The sequence below is a fragment of the Syngnathus leptorhynchus genome, chromosome 2 (assembly GCF_054491065.1).
Source record: "Syngnathus leptorhynchus isolate UIUO chromosome 2, UIUO_Slep, whole genome shotgun sequence".
Taxonomy (NCBI): Eukaryota; Metazoa; Chordata; class Actinopteri; order Syngnathiformes; family Syngnathidae; genus Syngnathus; species Syngnathus leptorhynchus.
In genome coordinates this window covers 15,670,474-15,697,241 of record NC_141196.1, presented here as the reverse complement: position 1 = coordinate 15,697,241, position 26,768 = coordinate 15,670,474, and the positions used below count along the sequence as shown (strand labels likewise).

General features: G+C 45.4%; 2 protein-coding genes across 7 annotated transcripts; one reads left to right on the top strand and one right to left on the bottom strand.

The window, feature by feature from the left end:
* The first annotated feature begins 2,077 nt into the window (after positions 1–2,077).
* Positions 2,078–21,179, top strand: LOC147061021 (serine/threonine-protein phosphatase 2A 55 kDa regulatory subunit B gamma isoform). 5 transcript variants are annotated; one of them, XM_085938172.1, is made up of 12 exons: positions 2,078–2,941; positions 3,233–5,805; positions 6,069–6,381; positions 9,911–10,067; positions 14,002–14,099; positions 14,372–14,537; positions 14,851–14,963; positions 15,812–15,989; positions 16,537–16,701; positions 17,060–17,229; positions 18,463–18,554; positions 19,645–21,179. In XM_085938172.1, exons 4-12 carry the CDS (start codon positions 9,986–9,988, stop codon positions 19,940–19,942), a joined length of 1,362 nt encoding a protein of 453 aa, XP_085794298.1. In that variant the 5' UTR covers positions 2,078–2,941; positions 3,233–5,805; positions 6,069–6,381; positions 9,911–9,985; the 3' UTR covers positions 19,943–21,179. The 5 variants fall into 5 exon arrangements, with proteins under 5 accessions (XP_085794298.1, XP_085794308.1, XP_085794326.1 ...); XM_085938190.1 differs by lacking the exon at positions 2,078–2,941 and having other exon boundaries at positions 5,504–5,521; positions 5,662–5,805; XM_085938182.1 differs by having other exon boundaries at positions 2,078–5,805; positions 6,149–6,381.
* wfs1b (Wolfram syndrome 1b (wolframin)) lies at positions 21,175–26,768 on the bottom strand. Of its 2 annotated transcripts, none has more exons than XM_085938152.1 (10): positions 26,539–26,768; positions 25,460–25,690; positions 25,232–25,314; positions 24,985–25,129; positions 24,747–24,920; positions 24,541–24,621; positions 24,248–24,408; positions 23,934–24,170; positions 23,732–23,850; positions 21,175–23,591 (listed from the first exon to the last, which is right to left on the bottom strand). In XM_085938152.1, the coding sequence occupies exons 2-10, from the start codon at positions 25,686–25,688 to the stop codon at positions 22,055–22,057; spliced, it is 2,766 nt and encodes a 921-aa protein (XP_085794278.1). In that variant the 5' UTR covers positions 25,689–25,690; positions 26,539–26,768; the 3' UTR covers positions 21,175–22,054. The 2 variants fall into 2 exon arrangements, with proteins under 2 accessions (XP_085794278.1, XP_085794285.1); XM_085938159.1 differs by having other exon boundaries at positions 25,232–25,308.

The following is a 26,768-nucleotide window of genomic DNA, read 5'->3' as shown; positions in this document are numbered from 1 at the left end:
GCGCCTGGACGACGCCGAGACTGCCTTGGATGCGCCTCGACAACGCCCGGACCGCCTTGTCCCGGCTTCGTCCAGGCACATTTGATGTGCCTGGACGAAGCCGGGACTGCTTTGGATGCGCCTGGACGAAGCCGGGACTGCCATGGATGCGGCTGGACGAAGCTGGCACCGCCCTTGGTGCGGCTCGACGAAGCCGGAACCGCCTTTGATGGGCCTGGATGAAGCCGGGACCGCCTTGGATACGCCTTGACGAAACCTGGACGACGCCGGGACCGCCTTGGATGCACCTAGGATGCGCCTGGACGACGTTGGGACATGGATGCGCCCGGACGACGTGAGGACCTTATTGGATCTGTGGGGACTGCCTTGGATGCCCCTGGAAGACGTCGGGACCTTATTGGATGCTGCTGGACAACGCCTCGACCGCCTTGGATGCGCCTAGGATGTGCCGGGACGGCACCGGGCCTGCCTTGGATGCGCCCTGGATGCGCCATGAATGCGCCATGGATGTGCCCGGACAACGCCGGGACCCCCTCTGCGTGCGCCTGGACGACGCCGGGACCGCCTTTGTTGCGCCTGGACAACGTTGGGACCTCCGTGAGTCGTCACCATACTGTGGTGGAGGGTTTGGGTGTCCCAATGATCCTAGGAGCCATGTTGTCTGGGGTTTCTTGCCCCTGGCAAAAGGGTCCTAGGTGAGGGCCCAGACAAAGCACGGCTCAAAAAACCCTGGTGGCCGGGCCTTCGTCCATGGGGCCCGGCCGGGCACAGCCCGAAAGAGAAATGTGGGTCCCCCTTCCCGGGTTCACCACCTGTGGGAGGAGCCAAAGGGGTCAGGTGCAATGTAAGCTGGCCGGCGGCCTAAGGCAGGGACCTTGGCGGTCTGATGCTCGGCTGCAGACGCTGGCTCTTGGGACGTGGAATTTCACCTCTCTGGCTGGAAAGGAGCCCGAGCTGGTCTGCGAGGCAGAAAGGTTTCGACTACACATAGTCAGACTTGCCTCCACACACAGTTTGGGTTCCGGTACAAGCCCTTTCGAGAGGGGCTGGACTCTCTTCCACTCTGGAGTTGCCCACGGTGAGAGGCGTCGAGTAGGGGAGGGTAGACTTGTTGCCCCTCCAGCTGGGCGCCTGCACATTGGGGTTCACCCCGGTGAACGAGAGGGTAGCCTCCCTCCGCCTTCGGGTGGGGGGACGGGTTCTGACTGGTGTTTGTGTCTATGCACACAACAGCAGCTCAGAAAACCCACCCTTTTTAGAATTCCTTGGAAGAAGTGCTGAAGAGCGCTCCTTCTGGGGACTCCATCGTTCAACTGGGTGACTTCAATGCTCAAGTGGGCAATGACAGTGAGACCTGAAAGGGCGTGATTGAGAGGAACGGCCTCTCCGATCTGAACCCGAGTGGTGTTCTATTATTGGACTTCTGTGCTCGCCACGGATTGTCAATTATGAACTACAAGTGTTCAAACAGAAGGGTGTCCATGTGTGCACTTGGCACCAGGACACCCTAGGCCGCAGATTGTTGATTGACTTTGTAGTCGTGTCATCGGATTTGCGGCCGCATGTTTTGGATACTTGGGTGAAGAGAGGGGCGGAGCTGTCAACTGATCACCACCTAGTGGTGGGTTGGCTCCGATGGTGGGCGAAGATGCCGGTCCGATCTGGCAGGCCCCAATGTACTGAGAGTCTGCAGGGAACGTCTGGCAGAATCCCCTGTCAAGCTGATGACGGAGTCCTATCGGGCCGTTTTGGCCTGCGGGACTCCGGAGGCAGCCGACAGGTACTGGATGGCCAAGGGGAATGGGGCTTCGGCGGTTGCTGAGGCAAAAGCCCGGGCGTGGGAGGAGTTTGGCGAGGCCGTGGAGAAAGAGGAAATTCTGGTCCACCATCCAGCGTCTCCGGAAGGGGAAGCAGCGCGCCGTCAACACTGTTTGCAGTGGAGATGGCGTGCTGCTGCCCTCGACTCGGGACGTTGTGAGTCGGTGGGATCAGCCTGGGTGACGCCGGGACCGCCTAAGATGCGCCTGGATGACGTCGGGACCACCTTGAATGTGCCTGGACGACATCGGGACCGCCTTGGATTCGCCTGGACGAAGGCCAGGGCGGCCTTGGATGCGCCTGGACGAAACCTGGATGACGCCGAGACCGCCTGGAAGTCGCCGGGATCGCCTTGGATCAGCCTGGATGATGCCGGGACCGTTGCCGGGACCGTGTCGTTGGAGATGGCGTGCTGCTGCCCTCGAATCGGGATGTTGTGAGTCGGTGGGGAGAATACTTTGAAGACCTCTTCAATTCCACCGACACGCCTTCCATTGCGGAAGCAGGGCCTGGAGACTTTGAGGCGGACTTTCCAATCTCTGGGGTTGAAGTCACTGAGGTAGTTGAAAAACTCCTCGGGGGCAAGGCCCCCAGGGGTGGATGAGATCCGCCCAGTGTTTTTAAAGGCTCTGGATGTTGTGGGGCTGTCATGGCTTACACGCCTCTGCAACATTGCGTGGACATCGGGGACGGGGTGCCTCTGGTTTGGCAGACTGGGGTGGTGATTCTCCTCTTTAAGAAGAGGGACCGGAGGGTGTGTTCCTATTACAAAGGAATAACACTCTTCAGCCTCCCCGGTAAGGTCTATTCAGGGGTGCTGGAGAGGAGGTCAAACTTCGGATTCAGGAGGATCAGTGTGGCCTTCGTCCTGGCTGTGGAACAGTGGACGCGCTCTACACCCTCGGCAGGATCCTCGAGGGGGCATGGGAGTTCGCTCAACCAGTCCACATGTGTCTAGTGGACTTGGAGAAGGCGTTCGACCGTGTCACTCAGGAGGTTCTTTGGAGGGTGCTTCGGGAGTACTGCCTGTCTGCCTGCAATGACTGCTTGCCCCCTCCTGGCCTGCACCTGGATGATTGCGTCAGCCGTTATGATCTGAATACTTGAGGAGAACAGCAAACAAGTAAGTCATTATCACTCATTTACAAAGGTCACGCTTTACGACAAGTATTTTAGCACCTCCCGGATGTTTTAGTTTTGTCTGAGCTTAATGCTAACATACTATGCTCAGTAACCTAGATCATTGTTGCAGTCGTTATAACTCCAATATAACACTAAAAATTTATTTAAGCTTCGTGGCTCAACTATTAAAGTGGCTGCGAACCACTCAATACATATTTGACACAGTATTTGTAGAAAATGTGATGAATGCAAAGCCTGGTTAGCTTGATGCTAACACATTATGTAAAACCAGGACCGCCTTGGGTGCGCCTGGACGAAGCCAGGACCACCTCGGATGCCGGGACTGCCTTGGATGCGCCTTGGATGCGCTTGGACGACGCCGGGACTACCTTGGATGCGCTTGGATATCCCCTGACGACCCTGGGAACCTCTTGTATGCGCCTGGACAACACCAGAACTGCCCTGGGTGCTCCTGGATGGTGCCGGGACCGCCTCTGATGTGCCTGGACAATGTCGCGGCGACCTTGGATGCGCGTCGACGACGCAGGGACAATCTTGGATGCGTCTGCACAACTCCAAGACTGCTTTGGATGTGCCTGGATTATTATTGGGCCTCTTGGATGCGCCTTAGATGCGCTTTGGATGCGCCTTGACAACTTCGAGACCGCCCTGGATGCGCCTTGAATGACGCCGTGACCGACTTTGATGCGCCTCGTCGACGCAGGGGCTGCCTTTGATGCGCCTGAAAGATGCTGGGAACACCCCGGATGTGCCTGGAAAACATCGGGATCGCCTTGGGTGCGCCTTGGATGACATCAGTACTGCCTTTGATGTGCCTGGAAGATGCTTGGACTGCCATGGATGTGCCTTGAATGTTGCTTGGATGCGCCTGGACGATGCCAGGACCTTCTTGGAAGCTTAGGATGATGCAGGGATGGCCTTAGATGCGCCTCGAAGTAAATAGATAAGTAAATAGATAAAATAGATAAAAATAGAAAAGTAAATGAATAAAATAACAAATAAAGCTAAATCATCAAATTTTTAAAAATTAGATAAAATAGATGAAAATAAAAAAGTAAATGGATAAAAGTAGAAAAGTAAATCGATAAAATAAATCACAATAGAAAAGTAAAAAGGTAAAATTGATCAAATTAAAAAAGTAAATAAAATAAAAAATAGACAAAAGTAGAAAAGTAAATAGGTAAAATAGAACCAAAATAGAAAAGTAAATAAATAGGATAGATCTAAATAAAGTAAAAACATATAACAAATAAAAATTAAAAGTGAATTGATAATAGATGAAAATAGAAAAATAAACTGATTAAATAGATGAAAATAAAAAAGTAAATTGATAAAAGAAATAAATGGATAAATTAAAAATAAGTATGTGTAGATAAACAAAAAAGTAAATGGAAAAAATAGAACTAAATAAAATAGAAAAAAGTCAATGCTGATGTGAATCGATGCTCATTGGGAGTGTGTTCATGTGTGTGTGAGTGTGTGTGTGCGCGCCAGTGTGTGTGTGTTTGTTGTGCTAATTCAGAGGGTTTTCTGTCTCAGTGGTTTTCTCCTCTACACTCATCAAAGTATTGTACTTTTTAATGTTTTTTCAAAGATAGATGGCATCTAATTGATATTATGGGTAAAATACGGTAGACTTCTGAGGTAGATTAGTTTCCATTTCAAAGCTCTACTAAAATGTGTCCAAAAAATGTTGACCTTGTATCGCCATAAAGGCATTACATGGTGAGACATCAAGAAATTAGAATTGAACCTGCACCCTTCTAACTGTGAGGCCGACGTGCTAGCTAGTGCCACCGAGCCGACCCACAGCAAAATCAGTTAAGGGAATATTTTATTGTCTTGGCAGGAAAATATGATCTAACAAAGACCTGTGTTTACCAAGAAAAAAAATAAAATGCTTAATGCTCCAGCAAAACCACGTGCTTTTTTTCTGGCGGGGGGGAGATTCGTGGACTTTTAAGTTTTTTATTTTAAAAAATGTACTTGTCATTGACCAAATATATTTATTGATATAAATATATCTATATATAGCCATTTACTCTAATAAGTTTGGGATTCAGATAGTGATATTTGAGCATATGTGAAATACATGGATCACAATTCTACTCTGAGCTGGCATTTAATGCTATTTTTCAGGAATACAAAATGTACTTGTAAAGAGCCGTTAATAGTTGAAATCAGACCTAAAATGAAAATGGTAAATGATTGAGACATCATTTGTATAACATTCCAGTCACTCTCAATACTCCAGACACAATTTCCGATTGAGCTGTTAGTTTGTAACTGTTTTATACCTCCGCCTAAGTGAGTAAATCATTTGGGAGAGTTCTTCTTATTCATTCTCTTCTATTTTTTGTTTTAGTTATGAAGATGGCAGTTAATGTGTTTGATATTTAACTGTCATCTCTGTGATATTATGTCTTCAGGTGACCATTAGTCTGTGTGATGATGCTCACTAATCTGCCTAATCTCTTGTTAATTCCCCCTTAAAGACAGCCTGTCCCTTCCGTGGCTTGCTCCTATTTCTAGTCTTTAATAACCTGTGCTCAGTGGTGGGGTAAGATTCCATCTTTATTATGATTGGCTGTGCTGCAAAGTGGGCATGGCCTGATCTGATGCATCACACACTCACCATGTCACACTCTCTTTCTCTCCCTCCCTCGCTTTCTACCTTTCACTCTGCCTTTTGCATACCAGAGTGCAGACTGCAGCAGGGACCAACAGGCTTTCCTCCTCCTTGAAGAGCAAAGAATCCAGGGAACGTTATCAGCCAACAAAGAATAAGTGCTATTTTTTCTGGTGGGTCTTCCAGTTTCCAGGTCTCTCCACGGAGAAGTGCAGGTGGGTGTGTTTGTAGTGTTGGATGTGTGTGTCCATGCTTGAGAGTTTTGCTGCAGAAGCATCAGCACTGCGGAGACACCAACCATCGGTTCATCTGAAACACCCCTCCCCCCACTCCCTCTCCTGGATTATCCCTACATGAATAGACTATACTTGGTTATTTCTGTTCGATAATCCTCTACATATATGTGCGATTTGACAGGCTGGTGTTTGTTGTGAAGTTTTTGGTCTCTGAAATGAACTAAGACACTCACCCTTTGCAGGTTTGTTCTGACCCTCACTCAACCCTTGGGACAGGCCCACTCACACACTGCCTTGCCCTCCTTATCCTCACTGGCTGTAGGATGACCGCGGCTTTGTGCTGACGGGGCGTCGGCGAGCAGCAGTGATGGGTGCTGGGCTGGCCGGATTCCCCACCACCTCCTCCGATACCACTCTACCACCCTCAGCCCCACCACCACGCTGCACCCCCAGGACGGGCGCTCGCCTAAGCCCTGCCGATGGGCGAAGACACTGACGCCACTCTGACACTCAACCACCGCGGCTTCCTCCCCGACTACAACTATGTGACTGAAGGTAAGCCGACCAGCGAGTGAACGTTTGTGAGTGTCCGCTAAACCTGCTTACATGTCCAACCTATGGAGAGAGTGTGTGTACAAATGTGTGTTCTACTAAGAAGAAGGGCAGAACTACCTCCTAATTGTTTTCTAAATCTGCATTGATCGATTAAGTGCTGACATAGCAGGAAAAAGGAGTAACCGCCTTTCTCCAAACCTTTTACAAAATTGAACTTTGGCCAGTCTTTTCTCGTTTATTCTCCCAATCATTTATCTTCACTAGGGTCTCCTTCTTTCATTGTACTCCGGTTCTTATTTTGGTCCTTGTTTTTTTTAAAGCATTTCTAATGGCTAATTTCTTTGTGTTACACACTGTAGTTGCCTTCCAGGCAAGAATTGATCTGACTGTAGACTGACTGCCCAATGCAGGTGTAGTGCAAAACAACTGTAAACATCATCTTTGTTTTGGTATTTTTGTAGATGTGTGGGTTAGAAACGGGCCGACTTGCTTGTTGGACAATCGAAGCAGCTCCTCTCATTTTCTTGAAGGAGGGGCAGCACATGTGCTGCATGACAGAAGCAAAGATAGACTCATTGGAGTCCATGCAAGAGATGAACATGCTCAAAACATGTTTATAAGGAACTGCAAGATCTCCACTAGTTAGCAGCTGTGAAGTGGGCACTTGGGGACGACTCTTCACCCCAATTGAGCATCACTTTTGACCTGCTTTTAGCTGGGCTCATGATTAGTCGACTTTCAACTACCAAATTTTCAGGTGCACAGGGCGAGTAAAAAAAACCAAAACAAAACCTCAGCCTACTGAGACGGCTAGCATGATGCAGATTGGTCTGCCATTTTTCCAAACATGGTAAATGAGGCTATCACCTGCACAAAAATCAAGATGTGCCAGTTAGCTCCCCGTCACAAGCTTCTGTAAGACACGTGCACGTCTCCGCCCAAATGTAATAAAGCTCTCTGGCCTCTCCAATTGAATAGATCCCATATCAGATTTGAAGCGGGGGGAATATTGTAGCCAGTGCAGCTGCACACAAACAGTTTTCGTTTGTTTTCTGCTCCCCCACACCTTCTGTTAACTGTAATTAGTATTACAATGCTAATCTCAGTTTTATGATGGATTTTGTTTTTCCTTCTTGAATTGAGAATTCAGAGTCTGCGCTGGGGCGGCACTGGTTAGCACATCCGCCTTACAGTTCAGAGTTGCAGGCTTTGATTCCGGCTCCAGCTTTTCTGTGTGGAGTTTGCGTGTTCTCCTTGTTCCTGCGTGGGTTTCCTCCGGGTACTCTGATTTCCTCCCACATCCCACTCCAAATTGCCTGTAGGTGGGATTGTGAGTTTGTATGGGTGCTTGTCTGTGAGTGCCCTGCGATTGGCTGGCGACCAAAAACTGCCGATATAGGCTCCGGTACGCCTGTGATCCTAGCGATTCGGAAAATGGGTTAATGGAGCAATGAAATAATTACTTTTTAGTCAGAATATAGCCTGTTGAAAGTGTTAATGTCATGTGTTTCCTAGTTATATTCTCTGCCTTTAACTTTTTCTTTGACATATTTCCTTCGTAACACCGCCTTTGTCTGAGAGGCCAGAGAGCAGCAGGAAGTCGCTGGTAACATCCGTCACCGGCAACTATGTATGATTGCCATAGCAACAGTCGGTGATAAAAACATAATGCTTTTCATGCTTGGCCGGTATGACTGACAGGTTGTCTCCGCCCACCAATAATGGCAGGATTAATTATTCTCCGCCCAACAGACAGCCACTATTTCGGTTGAATCACTGATGTGCTCACAGCGTGGTGGCCACACGCACACACGGACACACACACACACACACACACACATGGATAGTGCAACACATTACCCAACGTCGCCTGACAGATAGTTGCAGAACATTAAGTAAATCAATGTCAAAAGACCACTCAGTTAGTTCCTGTCACAAATAAACAAAATGATTCATCATTGCCTCTTCGTCCATGTCTGCTCCCCTTCCTCCACACTTTTACCATGCCATGCCCGCCTTCTCTCCCCATTCCCCATCATCCTCAAAAACATCTTGGAGCATTGCTGAAGCGGCCCGTCTGCTAAATAATTAGCCAACATTGCTGAAAGGTTGAACCTTAGTGCTGATGGCAGATGGAGTGAGAGATGTGTGAGGGGTTCTTAAGAACTGTCTGTCGTGTTGATATTCTTTTGCCTGCATGGCATTCATATATTCGTGTCTGTTTCTAAGGGCATCCCATCAGTCTTTGTTCACCCAGGTTGTATAAATGTGTGTGCGCGCTCGCGCATGTGCATACATTAAAGTACATCCTTAGACCTTTCCATGGGGAGTTCCTCGGCCTTCAAAACCTACAAAGGAGGGGTGCTTAACCTTCCTCCGCAATTCACAATTCCTCCCCTCCCCACTTCTCACCATCACTTCTACCTTTTCTCTTTTATTCCCTTTTCCCTTCTCACTGGCTCCTTTTGTTACACGAAGCTCCAACTAGAGTAGAATTGTCTCCGGGGATGAATGAGGCTTTGGTTTTCAATACTCATGAAATATTAGTCATCCAAATATTGTGCCTTGCCTTCTGCTTTTCCCCGCGCTTTTGGGGAATAATTTATTCATGAATCATTTCTTTAACAGGCTCACAATTGTGCACCCCATTTAAATGTTGAGCTGAATCAGCCTCTATTTGTTGCCCGTAAATGAGCTCATCTAACAGCTACATTCTTTTAGTGGCGCTCAAGTGCTATGTGACATAAAAATGACATGTTTCTTTCTGCTTTTCAGCAATTAATATGGCAATTCAAAGCAAGATCTTGGATTAAATGTGTGAAATAATTAATTAAAAATGTGCCTTAGTTTGTGTTCCATACAATACTGGATGAGATCTGACCACAGCAAAATAAGGGGGCTCTAAAATAAATTCAAATAAAATGTATTAAATCTAATTTATTTACAAAATTGCTGGGACTGAGTTTTTGATGTGTGGTGCAAATGGACCCAACAACATACCTTACCTAAATTAACATAACAAAGGACCCATTCAGCTGCCTAAAAACATGCCTTTCTAAAAAATTACGATTTTCTATCTATCTGTCTATTTAACGCGCTTTCAAGGTTAACGCGATTCCCAAATTCTGGACCCCAAAAATCGCATATAATTGAGATTTAGGTGTATTATTTGTCTCGAGGGGGGCATAATTTAATTAAAAAAATATATAATTTTCATCCATTGACATTAAGCAAGGAAGTACCATGACAAATGAACTTCACTGATGTTCATTTAACTCTATGCATATGTGTCCACCCTGCATGACTTCTTCTCCCTACAAAACCTCACCCTAAAGCGCCTGTGTCGTAGTTAAAATATGATCATGAATACATCACCTCTGTGACTTACTTGGTGAGTACTCATGGCCAAATGTGGTCATGTAGCAAACCAGACCCCCACCTTAACCACTCCCCACTTCCTTTCCTCCTTCCTTTTGTCCTTCCCCTTTGCAACCCACCTCTTCTTCCTCCATCCTTGCTCCTGTTGCAGGGCTGCTCCTGGCTATAGCCTGAAGAGCTCCGCCCATCCCGTCCACCCCTCTCCACCCTGGAGTCCTCCCCCAGGATGTTGAGCCCCATCCAGGTGCTGTGCTCCGACATCACTACCCTTTCTCTGGAGCCTGAGCCGTTTGCCTCTTACACTGAAGGTGTGTGCTCTATCCTCTTCTCTGTCCAAAGTTCACATGGACAGTAGGTCTAAACAATTGCGACTTCAGTCTGAGAAATGCGTGGGCGTGTGTCTAGAGGGAATTATTCACTTTGTGTCTGAGAGTCACAAATATTTCATACTTCATTTTGTCAGTCTGCATTATTTCTTTTGTGTGCCTCTATTTCTGTACCAGCCATGTTATTTTTATCTCAGACTGTGATGTAGAATGTGTATGTGTCTGATTGATTTCTTCAAATAGATTGACCAGTCTTTGCTCAGTCTCCTTTTCAGGCTTCCTACCCAAGTCAGACGCCCATTTAAGTATTTATAAACTGTTGATAATTAATTAAAGTTTTCAATATTATTGGGTGCTAAACGGGACGCAAATCCTTAAGCTCCACATCTTTTGGCACAGGAGTCTGACAAATCTGTCCTAATTATTTTTGTTGAACATGATGACTAAATTCAGCATTGAACAATCCAAGCTGTCTGAGCAAAATTTGTTGTTTTTCCAGCACGCTGCTTGTAATTGTTTGTGTCAATGACCATTAGGCTCACACCAGCTCTGCTCCACTGTGTCCCAGACCCCATGCTGTGCCATCCCACAATCACTTCTCTCCATTCATGTGCTCCTCCAATACCCACACATGCTTTCCTTTTTTTTTTTTTTTTTCCTAAACTGCAGGACAGGGATCAATTGAACCCCAGACAGTTATTCCCTTCCTCTCTCCATCCTGTTTATTTCTTTTTCTTGAAAGGGTAATTTGAGTACACACGTACATGTACACACGTACACCGGAAGATACTACATGCTGAGTGCACATGCTGCACACACATACTAGCCGACATACAAAAACACCTCCTGCTGAGCCGCGTCTTGTCCTTGCTCTTAAGGAGTGTGGGTTTTTGGCTGGGCTTTAATGGTTGATGTTTTCCCTAAGATGACATATCCGTAATTGGGACAGTGGGAAGTCTGCTCCCCTCCCTGTCCCTCTTGTATCTCTTCTCATAAAAAAGGAATTCCCTCTTCTTCCACCTCCAACACCCACTCGTTCCCCCAAGCCATTGCTTTTTTTTCTTCAGATTATCCTCATGAGGGCTACAGTGAAGTCCTATTTAATATGGGGATAGATTCCAGACACACCCACAATCGGTGAAAAGCCATTATATAGAGACCATTGAAAAAAACTGTTTAAGTTTTAGATTTTTCATAGAAGGTGAATTAAAGTTTCAACTTTAGATTTTTTTATTTCAGCTAATTTTAGTTTTGAGAGTAGGTTTGTTAGTTTTTATTAGTTTGATTTGTTTAAAAATTAGTGGTTTTATTTGGCTTTGCATTAGTTTTAGTATTAGCTTTAGTTCTTTTTAAAGGTAGTATTTAAATGGAGTATTTGTCGAGTGCAAGATATCTAAAAAAAATCAATATAATGAATATCGTCACAATTCTCAAACTACTGTCTGACTTTTCTTCTTCAGTATGGATGCCAAAATTAATACATTCAAAATGAACCCCCGAAGCTCATGTATGATATAACTTGACAAAAATGAAAACAAAGGTTCACTTGTTTATTCTTATCTTCCCTCTCTAAAAAATAAAAGAAAAATTCAGTTGAATTGTAAGTTCAATTGTTATAGGTCACTGTGGAAAAAAATATTTATCTTGGTTGAATTCTTTTAGTTTACAAAAAGCCATCAGTCGATCAGGGGGGTGTAGACTCTTTAGATCTGCAATATGGCGTAATGAAGTTGGTGAAGTTGGTGAACGGCGTCCTAACCAGGAAATATTGTTCATAATTTTCCCAATTCACAATGCAGGCCAAATGATGAATTTGTTATTGGGTTCGCTAGACTTTCAGTGTTGTGCTGCCTGTGTGATGTGTTGCAAGTGTGGACACAGCTGTGTGGTGGTGAGTCACAATAGCTTGCAGGTGCTAATAACTTGCTTGCAACTACACACACAATCACAGGACTGATAACCTTGCAAATATGCATACACCAACACGCACGCACACACACACAGTTTGCGATCTGTCTTTTCTGTCCCTTGACTGAGAATTTAGAAAAGAATGAGGTTAAAAGATAGAAGGATCTTCACGGAGTGGTTTGTCAAACAGGGAAAGATGTGTAGAATGTGTGCTGCATATTTATATACCGCTACAATTTGTGCCATTCTCGGTTTTTGCTGAGTTTAGCTCATCTGTGACAGAAGATAGTTGTCTCCCTCTTACACACTGACACATGTTGACTTCCCAGTCGAGCACAGCAGTATGCAACGCAGCCTGCATGCTAATAATTAGCCGCAATAATTTTGTCTGTCGCCTGGATTTAATTCATTTGTTTGTGGGCGAAACTGAAGTGGCTCAATTATTTCCCCATGCCCCTTCTTCCTGGATTGATTTAATCCCACTTCCTCCTCCGCCAGAGTACGGCAAACCGTGTCGAGTAGCACTACTACTCGTTGGCTCAGCATGTTACCAAGGCAACCGCGCTCATCGGAGGGACAACCCTCCTTCCCGGCCACCCTCTCCTCCACCGCCTCCGCCCGAGCCCTTCTTCCCTCTCCATCACTCCCATTTCACCGCTGCCAGCATCTCCACCACCAGTGAGTGTACTGCCGAGCTGCAGAATGCTGTGGGGGAGGGAATGAGCGTTGATATAGAGAGACAACCACAAAGATGAGAAAGAAGTGAAATGTGACCAAAATGACAATATGTAGAAGAAGGAGCGATTAGCCTGGACAGTGGTGTGTGACAGTGTCAGAAGAAAGGGGGCTGTGGGGTGCTTGTGTCTGGAGATGGGAAGGCACAGAAGCAAAGCTTGCCTTCATCATAAATTCAGTGCGAGTCTAGGCTGCCACAAAATTGGCAGTGCTACAGCTTTGAATCTCAACACTCTCAATAAATGCTCCCACTGCGCTCTGCTTTTATTACAACCACAGCTTATTGAGGACTGCTTTCTTCTTTATCAAAACTCTGAGGACTCCTTTGTTGGAAGCATGGAAAGCTCAGCTATGACCCATTTCAATCCATTGTTGGATCATTTGATAGCTTTGTGCTTGTTTTATTTCTTACAAATCTTACTGACGAGAATCCATTTCAATTAATGTGAAAAACCCAGATTAATTACTGATTTTAAAGAGTGTTTAAAATAAACGGGTTTTCACTTAGACCGAAAGTGATGTGATCATTTTACAAAATATGATGCCACCTCTGTGACACGTGTACTTTGCAGGCATGGACTGCAGCCAGTTCAGAACATTATTAAGACACCTGTACGCTTGTAATTCACATTTGTAATTCATTTCCAGTGCAGTTTTGGAGCAATCTGGAATATAATACCTGTACTGTAATTTCCACTGGAACTTCCCCTTTTCATCACCAAAACCGATACACACCTATGTGTCGGTCAACAAGTCAGACAAGTAAATACTTTTTTTTTGGCTCTTGTTTGCCTCCAAACTAAGCATTGCAAAATATCAATAGCAATGCTTTGTCAAAGAAATATAATTTTACTAGAGCAGCCCCTGTATTGGCTAGGGGAGGCAAATATTAAACCATATTCAAGCCTCAGTTTTTTTCTTTTAATAACTGATGACATATTCTGTATATTGTATGACAGAGAACCGCTCTGTAAAAGAAGTTTCTAATGACAAACGCACTTCACTCGTTGTGGAAAAAAGAACATTACAAAAAATGCTTATGATTATTCAAGTGACACTACTCTGGAGTGTTTGAATCAGTGTGTGAATCATAATGACGCAAATTTGTGGCACGTGTTTCTTCTCCATCCGATTGGTTAAATAGAATGCAGACAGACTGCTTGTGTGTGCTCAAATGATGAATCCTTCTCTTGTGCTTGATGCAACACCCCCAATGACACACTTGCTGCCCCAGCCCCCCTTCATCATCGTCTCTCTTTCTGTCCCCATGCAGCTGACATCATCTCCACTGTTGAGTTCAACCAAACGGGAGAGCTGCTGGCCACTGGGGACAAGGGAGGCAGAGTGGTCATCTTTCAACGAGAACCTGAGGTAGACACACCGTAAAGTCTCTCACACACACATTTACAGGAGAGTAGTTTCACCTTATGCGCGAGTAAAGTCTGCCCTCGTCCAGCTCGCGTCTAGTTTGCTAAATAGTTGATGCGCCTGCTGTGTGCGAGCGTGCATCGTTATACTTGTGCAAAGTCGGCAGCACACTACTTCCTCAAGGTGCTTGACATGCTGTTGGAGCAATGTAATGCTTCTCCTCAGCTCTCCTCTCTTGGTTTTTACACCCACCAGCCACTTTTTTCTGTCCACAGAGCAAAACCGAGCTGTTCTCCCAGGGAGAGTACAACGTCTACAGCACTTTCCAGAGCCATGAGCCCGAGTTTGACTATCTTAAGAGTCTGGAGATTGAGGAGAAGATCAATAAGATCCGATGGCTGCCTCAGCAAAACGCGGCACATTTCCTCCTCTCCACAAATGGTGAGTTTTGCCACTGAATCAGGTGGCACTGAAAATATGCTATTCATTGGCGAGCTATTGCAGCACACCAGTTTAAAAGTGATCTTCCCCGAGGTGTTTATATAACCCCTGGTAGACAATATCTGAGGTCAGCCTGTGTGGACGTGATGAAGTGAAGCGCATTAGAGGGACAAATGGTATTAAGGTTACATTTGAATCAGAGTTACAAAACCTAAGTAGATTTTCCCTCAGTTAAAGAGGTTTATTAGGTTTGCGTTGTGCAAGGGGGTTTAAGAGCTCCTCATACATTGTATATTTGTGTTTCATTTACCAGATAAAACCATTAAGCTGTGGAAGGTGAGTGAACGGGACAAACGTCCGGAGGGGTACAACCTGAAAGATGAAGAGGGTCGGATCAAGGACATTTCCACTGTGACCTCCCTACAGGTAGGTGTGTCCGTTTTTCTCATGCAGATGTGAGTAAGTGGCACAAAGTCTACGACAAGAGGAAGCAAACATCCATTGAGTGAACAGCAGTGTGACACCTGCCTGCTCTCTTAGAATTGGTCAAATTATTTCCGGTTGCATATACGTGTCATGGACATGTGTGGTTGTGTGGAAAAGAGGTGTCCAAGCTGTTTGCTTCATGCTGAAAAATCAAGGATGTAAGGGTGTTATTAAGCACGCCAAAACCGATTGAGCAATTATCGATCGCATGATAGTGCTAGTTATTTTTAACCCTGTTAAATGTGGTGAGGCAAACAGTGTGGTATTTTTCATGATTTGGGGTTGGCACACGGCCAGGTATTCCACTATAATAGATCTTCCGCTGCCCTGAGCAGCTGTCCACCTTTAGAACCAAAGCAAAGGTAATTGGTGCCAAGATAAGAAATGTTTTATTAGAATTAGTATTCATGTGATATGTTCATTCAGCACAAAGTGTCGGAAAGCATTTTTGCTTCTGAATCTGAACTGTCTGAATATATTGGGCATGATAAAAAATATATATATTGATACTATTTTAGTAAATTTCTTTGCATATGTAGAAAATCTCAAAAAAGTTGTGTTAATTAAAAAGAGCCAAATAAGCTTTACTACATCAAGTTCAGCGCTAGAACTCCATTGCTCCATCTAACAAATGAATTTGGGCTTTTGCTTGAATTATTAATGGCAACGGAGGCAGGCGGTTAAATATTAATTTACAATATGATTAAATTGCTTAAATGGAACTTACTGTCTGTATTCATAGCAATACCTGTCACATCTGGTCGTAAATGTCTCTCTCGGCTTTACAGGTGCCTGTTTTGAAGCCCATGGATTTAATGGTGGAGGTGAGCCCAAGGCGGGTGTTCGCCAACGCCCACACCTATCACGTCAACTCCATCTCGGTCAACTCCGACCACGAAACCTACATGTCGGCCGACGACCTGAGGATAAACCTCTGGCATCTGGACATCACTGACCGCAGCTTCAGTATCCTTTGTTGACTTTATGAAGAGACAAACAGACGCAACATAAAGAGTTCACGGTGGTGCTGTCAATGAATGTTTTACTTGTGTACACGGATTGAGTGGCACTTTGCTGCACAAAGAAACAGCATTGGGGGAGGGGGATTATTTTTCTTGGGGAGTGAAAATGTATCTTAATGAATAATTCAAAGGCCGTATAAATATTTCAGACGCTTTCTGAGCTTTATTGCAGCTCAATAGGTTTCAGAATTCCACATTCCTGACCCGGAAAGGATTTATTATATTAAATGATCTGACTGTCAAATGCATTTTCTCACAATGTATAATAATATTGCGTTTGCTTTATTTTTCCTTGAAATTATTTTTGTGGAGGTTCTTGTTTTTCTATTAACATAATACTTACACTGATTGTTTTTATTATGGACTTGAGTGGATTTCTAATCAGTTTCCCGGGGACTCAATTAGTGAGTATAAAATCAACAGATTAATAGAAGAAAGTGTCAGTCTCTGTAAGCCGACGGACGGTTGTTTCCTTGAGCCTTTTCTCTCAGACATTGTGGACATCAAGCCAGCCAACATGGAGGATCTGACAGAGGTGATCACAGCGGCTGAGTTTCACCCCCACCACTGTAACCTGTTTGTGTACAGCAGCAGTAAAGGCACCCTGCGCCTCTGTGACATGAGGGAGGCGGCGCTGTGCGACCGACACTCCAAATGTGAGCAAACCTGCTGCGATCCTCTACAAGTGTTCTCAAAATGTTATAACGTATAATTGCTTGTGAAGGACAAATCAAATTAGTTAGAGTAGCAGAGTTTTACTTATGACTAACAAAAGATGATCTGGCTCAAATCTAGGTACAAATGAAGAATAGATTGAGTTAGAATACTTGTGTTTCTGTTCAATATCGTAAAACGTCGAGAGCTTGTAAATTGCTGCTCTTTGATCATTGTGACAGTTGGACCAAAGCACCCAACGATGAGTCTTATTCTTACCTGTGTCTATCAATTAATCTCAATTATTCAGTGTGACAATGCACACATTTATCAGGTTTGTCGTGTTTGCCTCGCCCCCAGTGTTTGAGGAGCCAGAGGACCCCAGCGCTCGTTCCTTCTTCTCTGAGATTATTTCCTCTGTGTCTGACGTCAAGTTTAGCCACAGTGGGCGGTACCTGCTCACCAGAGACTATCTGACTGCCAAGGTTTGGGACCTCAACATGGAGAGCAAGCCCTTGGAGACCTACCAGGTGACTCAAATGCATGCTGCGCTCAAATTATTATTTTGCTTCATCTCTTCTTTCCAATGAATTGGAACAAGATGTACTAAAGTGCTATTTGGGAATTCATTACATACACCAAGGCTATTACATTATTTTCCTCAAACATACTGTTTTGTCTATAATTCTCTTTTAAAGAATTTAACATCTATTTTGTAATGTGGGGTCATCATTCCCTCCAAGGGTGTTTGTGTGTGTGTGTGTGTGTGTGTGTGTGTGTGTGTGTGTGTGTGTGTGTGTGTGTGTGTGTGTGTGTGTGTGTGTGTGTGTGTGTGTGTGTGTGTGTGTGTGTGTGTGTGTGTGTGTGTGTGTGTGTGTGTGTGTGTGTGTGTGTGTGTGTGTGTGTGTGTGTGTGTGTGTGTGTGTGTGTCTGAATGTACGGGGCCACATGAGGACGATGAGGAGCTATTTACAGTCTCGTGAAGATTAACAGGAAGAAGGGATACTTACCCCAGTGCCTGACACCTAGATCTGCAATGCAGCATGGAGGAGGGAAGGGGGGGGGGGGCTGAGGGGTTGGCAGGGAGAGGAACTGCGAGGAAGACTTTTGGGATGTGGCACAAAGATGGTAGTAACAGTAGCATGGTGACTTGCGGAAACGAGGAGGTTCATTTAAATTGCACAAGATCCCAAGAAAATACATGATGCATCCATAAGAATATATTCAAACCCTCAATGACACAGTAACCCCCACCATCGAAAGAGACCCTCGGTGGGGCGTAACAAAACCGACAGCAACAATGCACGCTCATCTTAAGGGGGATGATTTACCGCTGACTGGTTGAAGAATGAGAAAATAGGGCTGAGTGCAGAACATAGTGGTAAGAGATGTGGTGGATATTTCAGCCCCTCAGTGCGGACACACACTGCTGACACAGGCAGGTTGCATGAAATCACAGCGGGAGGCGGGGGATTATTACTCAGTCAACGTGTGTGTGCGTGTCTATTACCACGGCCTTGGTGTGTGATAATAGCCAGACGTTAATGACATTTTAGATTAAAATGTACTCCTGATACCTCATATTGCTGAGAGGCGGTATTGTCTCATTAGCGAAGCCTTTGGGGAGGGTTAGTGTTACAACTGTGCACAGTTAATATGTTTCCTGCATGTGTGTGTCCCTCATTTTATTTTCTATTTTTAGTTTACCTGTCTAGTGAAACAGATGTACAATTGATTCATTTTGAATCTCTGTCCTCCTCCAGGTTCACGATTACCTCCGCAGCAAGTTGTGCTCCCTTTATGAAAACGACTGCATCTTTGACAAATTTGAGTGCGCCTGGAATGGCTCGGACAGGTTTGTCTTATAATAGCCAAAGCGCATTCATGACTCTTATTTGATAATTTCGTATTATGCACGACATACAGTCGTTGTAAATTTGAGATACATGCTCTGCATGGTGGTAGTGAACTCAACCTAATTCAACTCATTTCACAAAAAGCAGCAGTTTAGCAGATAGCAAACAATTAAAAGGAAAATAATATCTTCAAAGCTTTGTAATGCTACTTCAACTTTACTGTCTAACTAAACACAAAACAAAGATACGTAAACATGATGTGCAGTAAAAAAAAATAGATGAACACATAAAAAGATGATATGACATACTCACAGGCATACTGTATATTCTTTATCGTTCGTAAAAAAATGACGACTATTGCTGCAGCTTATTGAGTTATTTATGGTCGTTGTGGAACTCTTCTTAGTCGTGTGTGGAATGGAAAGTCAAAGTGCAAGCTCCCAATGGCAGTCCAAAAAGACATTTACATTTGCTGATTCAAACACAAACCACACTGAAGACTTAAATCAACAGAAACAACATTTTCATGTGGCACATACTTAAGTCTCACAGCGGACTGAGAAGAATTTCACAAAAGTAATTCGATGTAATATTGATGCTCTTGTCTCAATTTATTCACAAATGTGTTTACGCTGTGTGAAATCTGGGCCTGCTAAGTTGAACACAGAGCTAAATCAACGTGTTGCATGAATAGCAACAGGTCCGTTGTACCTTCTGCCGTTTAGTGGCAGAAAATTTAATTGTTCTCCTTGCCCCACGATACATCGCTGGCAAAGATAGAGGAAGAAAGATATGTTATTTGTTGAGAACGAAAGTTTGGGGACCAATTAAGTAAAATTTGATCATTACTGATAGTTTCTCATGACACACAAACCTTCAATCAGCGGCTGGGCGTCATTGACCTCAAAGCAACAAAATTAAAGCTCAGGTCTTCCCCCTCCCTCCCCATCAGACTGAACCTTCAAAAAAAATCCATTGAAAATCAACCTGCATGAAATTCATCTCCATGAATCACATCATATCTATTAGCCCCACTAGAATGAGTTTTCTTCCTATAACTGGATCTCTCGACTCCTCTCCCGTGTGTAGCGTGATCATGACAGGAGCCTACAACAACTTCTTCCGCATGTTCGACCGCAACACCAAGCGTGACGTGACCTTAGAAGCGTCCCGGGAGAGCAGCAAACCCCGAGCCGTGCTCAAGCCACGTAGAGTGTGTGCCGCTGGGAGCAAGCGGCGCAAGGACGACATCAGCGTGGACAGCCTGGACTTCACTAAGAAGATCCTGCACACGGCCTGGCATCCGACAGAGAACATCATTGCCATCGCCGCCACCAACAACTTGTACATCTTCCAGGACAAACTCAACTCGGAGATGCATTCGTGAGTGCAGATCAAGACACAACAGTGCCAGAATGTACGCAATCATATGCGCTCAAGGACGGGCATCATAATTTACATACAAAAACACCTCATCAACCTCGGACAAGTGGAAGGACCTCAAGTAGGCCATGCTGGGATTATGGAGGTGTAGAAACCTCAGACTACTGGACACATGTTTCCATGTTCTTCTTTTTCCACCTCATCCGTTTCGATTTTTAGCCATGGGCATACTGCACTCCAATTCAACCCCCCTTGTGTCTACCAGCACCAGTGATGATCAATGGGGCATTGATCTTACTGGTCATGTGTTTAATTTAAAGCCATTTCTACTTTTCTCCCTTCTCTGTAATAATCTAATTGACAACACGATGATGGTGATCCAAGATCTCTCCAGTTCAAGAGCGTCTCACATTCCTTCAGACAGAAGCAGAAGTGTTACTTCACGTGTGGACGCACACAGTTATCTCCTCCACATGTTTGCAAATCTCACGGGTTCTGCTTCTGGTCTGTGGCTGCATTTTGCGCTACTTTAATACAAATAAAGCAAAAAACCTATATATATTTTTTTCTAAATCAGCAATTAAGCAAGACTATGCTGCATGTCACACAGATTTAGCCTACTGTAGACTAACTGACTTGGCTGCCTTTTTAACCATGTAGACCCAGCTGTACAAAATGCTTACAGCACGAAGAAACCACCGATGACCGAACTCTCGTTACCTTTGCGTCTGTGGATGCTAACGCATGTTTACTGATGTTCGGTTCATACGCTTACATATACCAGTTGGAATGAAGCTGTACGGGAATCTGCCCGGTACAGAGGCAAATGGATACTAAGGTTATTGTTATACTCTAAAAGGGCCTAAATGCTGTCTGTATGTATTAACCGTCTTTTTGGACTAGTATGAGATTCTTTTTTTTTTTTTTTTCTCTCTCCAAATCTCTAAACTGACATGGACTCTATTTACAAGATGATTGCCTCCAAAGCAAAAGCAGAGAGATGCTACTTTTAGCTCTTTCGCCTTCCTCACCGATTACTTTGCTAATGTCAAGAATTGTTTATTTTTTGAAGAACAATTTATTCTTTTATTTCACTTTTTTGAATAAAAAAAAATCCAGTTTACTCCATGTGCTGACCAAACTAATGTCAATTTTTGTGCTCATGTGCGTTGATGACAAACCTGTCAAACAGACAGGTTTTTGTTTTTTTCCAGGGGGGAATAAAGATTTCAACAATTGCATCCACTGTTATCATTTCCTTTGTGTTGCGTTTATTCTCTTCTCGTGGGAGTCTGCGTTACTGCAGGCAGGGACTCCACCTATTGTTGTTAGACAGTACTTCAGCGAAATAAGATACTTTAATCCAAATATCTTTATTAACTCACTCTCCTTTAGGAAGCACATGCAAATGATCTTACTTTAGTATTCTAAAAATATAATCAACAATTTATTGGTTTTCACATGTTTATCAAATTCTAATTAGGGCTACTCAATTCCGTGTAAAGCTTAACAATCCAACACTATTTCTCAAACAAGATATTGTTAGTCATATTTGTATGGGTCACAGAACAAAAACTACTGATGATCCCAATTCAGACATAATTACTCAGGTTTAACATGTTCAATTCCTGCACAGCAGGCTTATAAACAGACAAGAGGAACAGAAGGCACAATAAATAATTGGAATAATAACTTTTGAAATAAAAAGGATTCCAGAAATGTAGTATATAAAATGCAATCAAGGCACTTGAAGACAACTTGCTAATGTAAACCACTTGATGGTTAAAGCCTTACATCAACGGACACTCCCGTCATTTACTTTCATTTTCAGCTCTCCACAAATGGGGTGCACCTCGGCCGGTGAGCATGAGTACATTTTGAAAAAGATGAAAACGTTCGCATTAGCAAACGAGCCCAACTTAGGTTTGGAAGGTGTCTTTTAGTGTTCACCAATGAAAATAATATGGAACAATATATTGCACTGACAGCTCACAAACTAGAAACAATACTGAAAAACACTCAATGTTGAATATTCCTGTTTGTGAGGAGTGTATGTATTCTTAGAACAGTTTCTTTTAGAAGGATAAAGCCACAGCTTGTTTAGATTTTGTGTATACTACACCATCACTTCCGTTCCGGTGTCAGTTTCAGTGTCAGAGAGTTGGCGGAGTTGTGCGGTGAGGAAAGGGTTGAAGAAGAAGTCAAAGCCAAACTGCAGAGCATTCTGGGCTGTGCGCCTCCAATCGTGCTCAATCTTGTACTGCCTGCGGCTGGAGAGGCGTGCGTTCCCGCACGACAAGCAGTGGATGGCCTTCAGCTCGAAAACGGGCCACTTGGAGCCCAGACGTCCCTCCAGGATGGTGCTGAACTCCACCGTGCTTCCCGTGTTCAAGTGAAGCAACACCGACTTAAACTCGTTACTGGCACGCAGGACGATGTCCTTGGTGGCGTCTTCGTCTTCCACGATGGTCCCATTCTTGGTCTTCCTCTCTTGCGGCATGCCCATGGTGACTTCGAACTTGTAGCGGTCGAAGCGCTTGACGTGGCATTCGTGCTTGGCGAGCTGTTTGAGTTTACACAGGGGATCTTGCAGCGGCGGGGCCAGGAATGGGTGAGGCCCCACGGCAGGGTCTCCCCTTCCCTCACACGCAGGGTACGGCTGACCGTACAGGCACCGCATCCAATTGCCCACCAACACAGGAAGCAGGTTGATGACCGACTGCGCCCCGTTCTCGATGTCCGTCACGCGCACGTATTTGAAGCGGCCCGTCCAGGTGACCCTGTGGCCTTCGAGGTGCGAGCAGAGGATCTGAGTTTGGGCCATGTTGGACTCCTTCCACGCCGACGGGCCGCACATGATGCTGTACTGCGGCCACGTGAGGGTGGAGTTGTACACCTTCATGCCTTCTGACCTGTACACGTACATCCAGCAGAAGAGCAGCACGGCGCTGAGCCACACCAAGATGAGTTTGACGATGCTGCTCCTGGACAGCGAGCGAAACACCACGATGGGGTTCAAGCTGAAGCGGGTCCAAAGCCTCAGAACGACCGGCACGAAGCACACGGTAAGCGTGACGGCCATCTTGGTGATTTCAAGGGCCACGAACCACTGCATGAGCTGGATGATGAGCATCGCAGCAAGGCCTAGAGATAGAACGGGCAGTGCAAACAGGAAGAGGAGGTAGCCGGCGCAAGTCCGTATGAGGCCGATGGCCGTGGCGTGATTGAGGAACACCAAGCAGAGCTCACACCACGTGAAGCAAACGAGATACGGCACCAGGCACAGGTAAGTCCCCTTGAAGCCTCTCAGCTGGGCCATGCGAAACAGGAGGTAGACCAGGTGGCCATAGAGGGCACAGGGCACCCCAATGTTCAACGCCACGATGTCGCCCAGAGGCACCGAGACAAACGTCCTCCCAAAGATCTGGAGCGCCCAAAGGGACTCCGGCAGCAGGTGAGAGAGCGAGCAGGCCCCCGAGAGTACTTCTGTGAGCAGGGCCTTGCGAGCAAACAATCTGGCGGAAGCGTGGAGGCTGAGGAAGGCGGTGACCGTGAAGAAGAGGGCCACCGCCGCCAGCTCGGAGCACGGGATCCACGACTTGTCGGCCACCGGGAAGGAAAACACCACAAAGACCACAGAGAGCAAGAAGTACCTGAGGTAAAAACAAATATTTTGTTTGTCAGGGGAACATTGGTGCAGCGTTGATTCGAAATATAATGGCTGAGTCATGCGGGAAAACCGAGCGATGAAGAAAAAGTGGGACAAAATGTCCTTGAAATAAGCTGTCCTTACAGGTAGGGTTCCAAGTGTGTCCATCCAAAGTTGGTCTCAGCTTGCTCCAGATCGAGACCAGGCTCAAAGTGAGCCAGGAGGTCGGTTAGGGCCCGAAAGTTCTCCCAGGCTTTGGAATTCTAAAAAAACAAACTTTTTGAAGATGTGTTCCAATCATCCTCCTCAGATCATGAGAAATGCAGAATAGGGTGGTCCGACTGACCTGGAACACCCGCAGCGTACAAATAATCATGGAGAAGAAAGAGAGGTAGAAAACCAGCAAAGGAATGAGGAAGATGAAGAACTCGATGGTGAGGTTGGAGATGATGAAGAAGAAGATGAGCGCGTTGACGTGGTGCGTGGGGATGAGGGCGCTGAGCCACTGCATGCCCGCCCGCGACGCCCAGTCGATGAGGTGCTCCTTGATCTCCAGCAAAGCGTGAAGCGGGAACTTCAACAGCTGGTGCCAAGACAAACGGAGAAGATGAAACGCTGCCGCCGGACCTGTCTACCTGCCCCTGTGACGCTCCCTCCTACCTTTTGGTGTAGGGGCAGCTCATCCGGATTCTTCACCACCATGTCGTCGTCGTCATCTTCATCGCTGCCTGACACGCCCACCATGGCGGGAGGCGGTGCGATTCCCTGAGCGTATTTCTTTGTCATCTCGACAAATTCGTCCATCCCGATGTAGGAAATGGCTACAAACCACAAATCGGATCACTGCTTAGAAGTTTTTTTCTAATGCTTTAATTACAGATAAAATGATTATTGGATTCTATTCTGTGGTTGCGGCAGAGGCTGAATAGAATAATATGGGTGTAGTTACTTACACTCGCTTGTCACCATTGTCTGCAGAACTCGCCTCTGTTTCTTAACAGAGCTATTTAGTGGGCCTTGGGAGACTGGTCTTTCTGAAAATGGAGGAAACAGATGATGCAATAGATATTAATTTCATTTTTTCAAAGGTTATAGTGCATTATAGGCTATTCTGGAAATTGTAGCCCAACGTTGCTAGTAAGTACTCCCAGCATCATACCCTGATCTGTGTGCACGTGTTCTACGTTCTCCAGCATCTCCGAAACAGCTACCGCCCTCTTCTTCTCCGGGTTCAACTTCCAGTACATGAGCAGAGCCGCTTTCCGAACTCCCCTCTCAAAGCGGGTTTCCATGCACAACTTTTTCACTTCCTCATAGTTCTCGAGAGTGATGCCTAGAAAAACAGAACGCACACGTTAGCATGTTGCTAAATGAATGGCGGAGGACTTCTTTGTTACCTTGCCTGGATGATAAACATTGTTGCAGCAGCTTCACGGCTTCCTTGCGACCCTGTTTGGCGGCCAGGAGCAGCCAGGTGACCGCTGTGCAATGGTTCAGTTCCTCATCTCTTTCTCGGGCCAGAGCCAGGAAAAAGCGACCCATCTGGGAGGGACACATGACACAAGGGCACTTTAGCTGTCCCGTGTACTTTTCTCATTAATTATGTCCCTGGCGCAAAAATTCCACCATCTGTTTGACACCGACCTTGGTCTGCGCTCTAGCGTCACCTGACTTTGCTTTCTCAGCCATATCCTCGAGACTGACCTCCTCCTCTGGCTCCTCTGAAACTTGACAAAGATACATTCATAAACACATCATCTTTCCCCATGTATCTATTACATTATACCTGTGTCAACTCGTTACTATTTTTCTTTCTTTCATTTTGCCACATGACAAAGCAGGAATGAAAATGACCATTTCAAAGACTGTCACCTGGTTCAGGCGTTGCAGGCTCTGAGGCCGCGTTGAGTTGGGCTCTCCCCAGCTGAGAAGGGCTTCTGACGGGCGAGCAGTGTGGCGAAGGAGTCGGCGTGGGGAACGAAGACGAGCGGGAATAAGGACGTGGTCCAGGCTGAGAGGAGGTCGTTGATGAGGACGGCGGCGATGAGGTCCCAGGGGTCGGCATGGTGGGTTTAGGGGAAAATCTTGGAGATGTGTCCATACCTGAAAAAAAAACACAAAAAGTCAGAACTTTTCTCTCAACATATATATATATTTTAATATCAAACAAATTCCAAAACGGAAGGCAGATGTTATTGTGGTCAGCGCTTCTCAAAGTTCTCGGTTAAGTGTTTGAAGCCCTCCTCTGTGGAGTTTGCGTATTCTCCCTGTTTGTGTGTGTGTGTGTGTGTGTGTGTGTGTGTGTGTGTGTGTGTGTGTGTGTGTGTGTGTGTGTGTGTGTGTGTGTTTTTGAGTGTGAATGTCATAGGTTATAGTTGAACACTTTTAACTGTCCATAGGTAGACATGTGAGCGTGAATGGTTGTTTGGTGACCAGTTCAGGGCGTGCCACAACTCTTACTGGAAATCAGCTGGGACAGGATTTTGCTCACCAGTTATGGTTAAATAGAACATGGAATAAAGCATAACATATATATATGTTTTCTTCCCTGTTATTGGCCTGTTCTGCAAAGAGTTTCTATTGTCTTGAGTCAGCATGCAATTTGCTTTCATTTGTCACAGCCAAATCCAACACGCACTATGTTCCATCTGTAAAGTCTGCATCCTGTTATAGAGTGGTATGCTAAATCGAGAAGGTGACATCCTTCAAAGTTCCTAAAGAGGAACCAACCCTGCTTTGTCCTTTTGGGAATCCCCCCCTTGAAGAACCAAACGACCTCGGTTGAATTAACAAGTACCGTGGACATGTATGCTACTCAACAATCTCGATCCAGATCCATTTACGAATATTTGATGCAACTCGGACAAACAATGTGCCAATGGATTAAATATGTATTAGAAGTTGACTGTTTCGTTGCTAATGCTACCGTATTTTTTTTCAATATGTCTCACCTTAATGAGAAGAACAATGTGGTCTCTTTTTGTTAGCTTCCCTGAAGCAGAAAAACAACCTTCGCAGAAAAACGTTGTATTTCTCTTGGTCACACAACGTCCCGAGTGGTGTTATCCTTTTGATTTAGTTTAAAACCTCAATCCACCCAAAACCCCGTGAGTCTCTGTTGTCACTCAACAGAGTACACGCAAGTCGAGCAGCTGTTTCCGGCTTCATGAATAAACTCTCT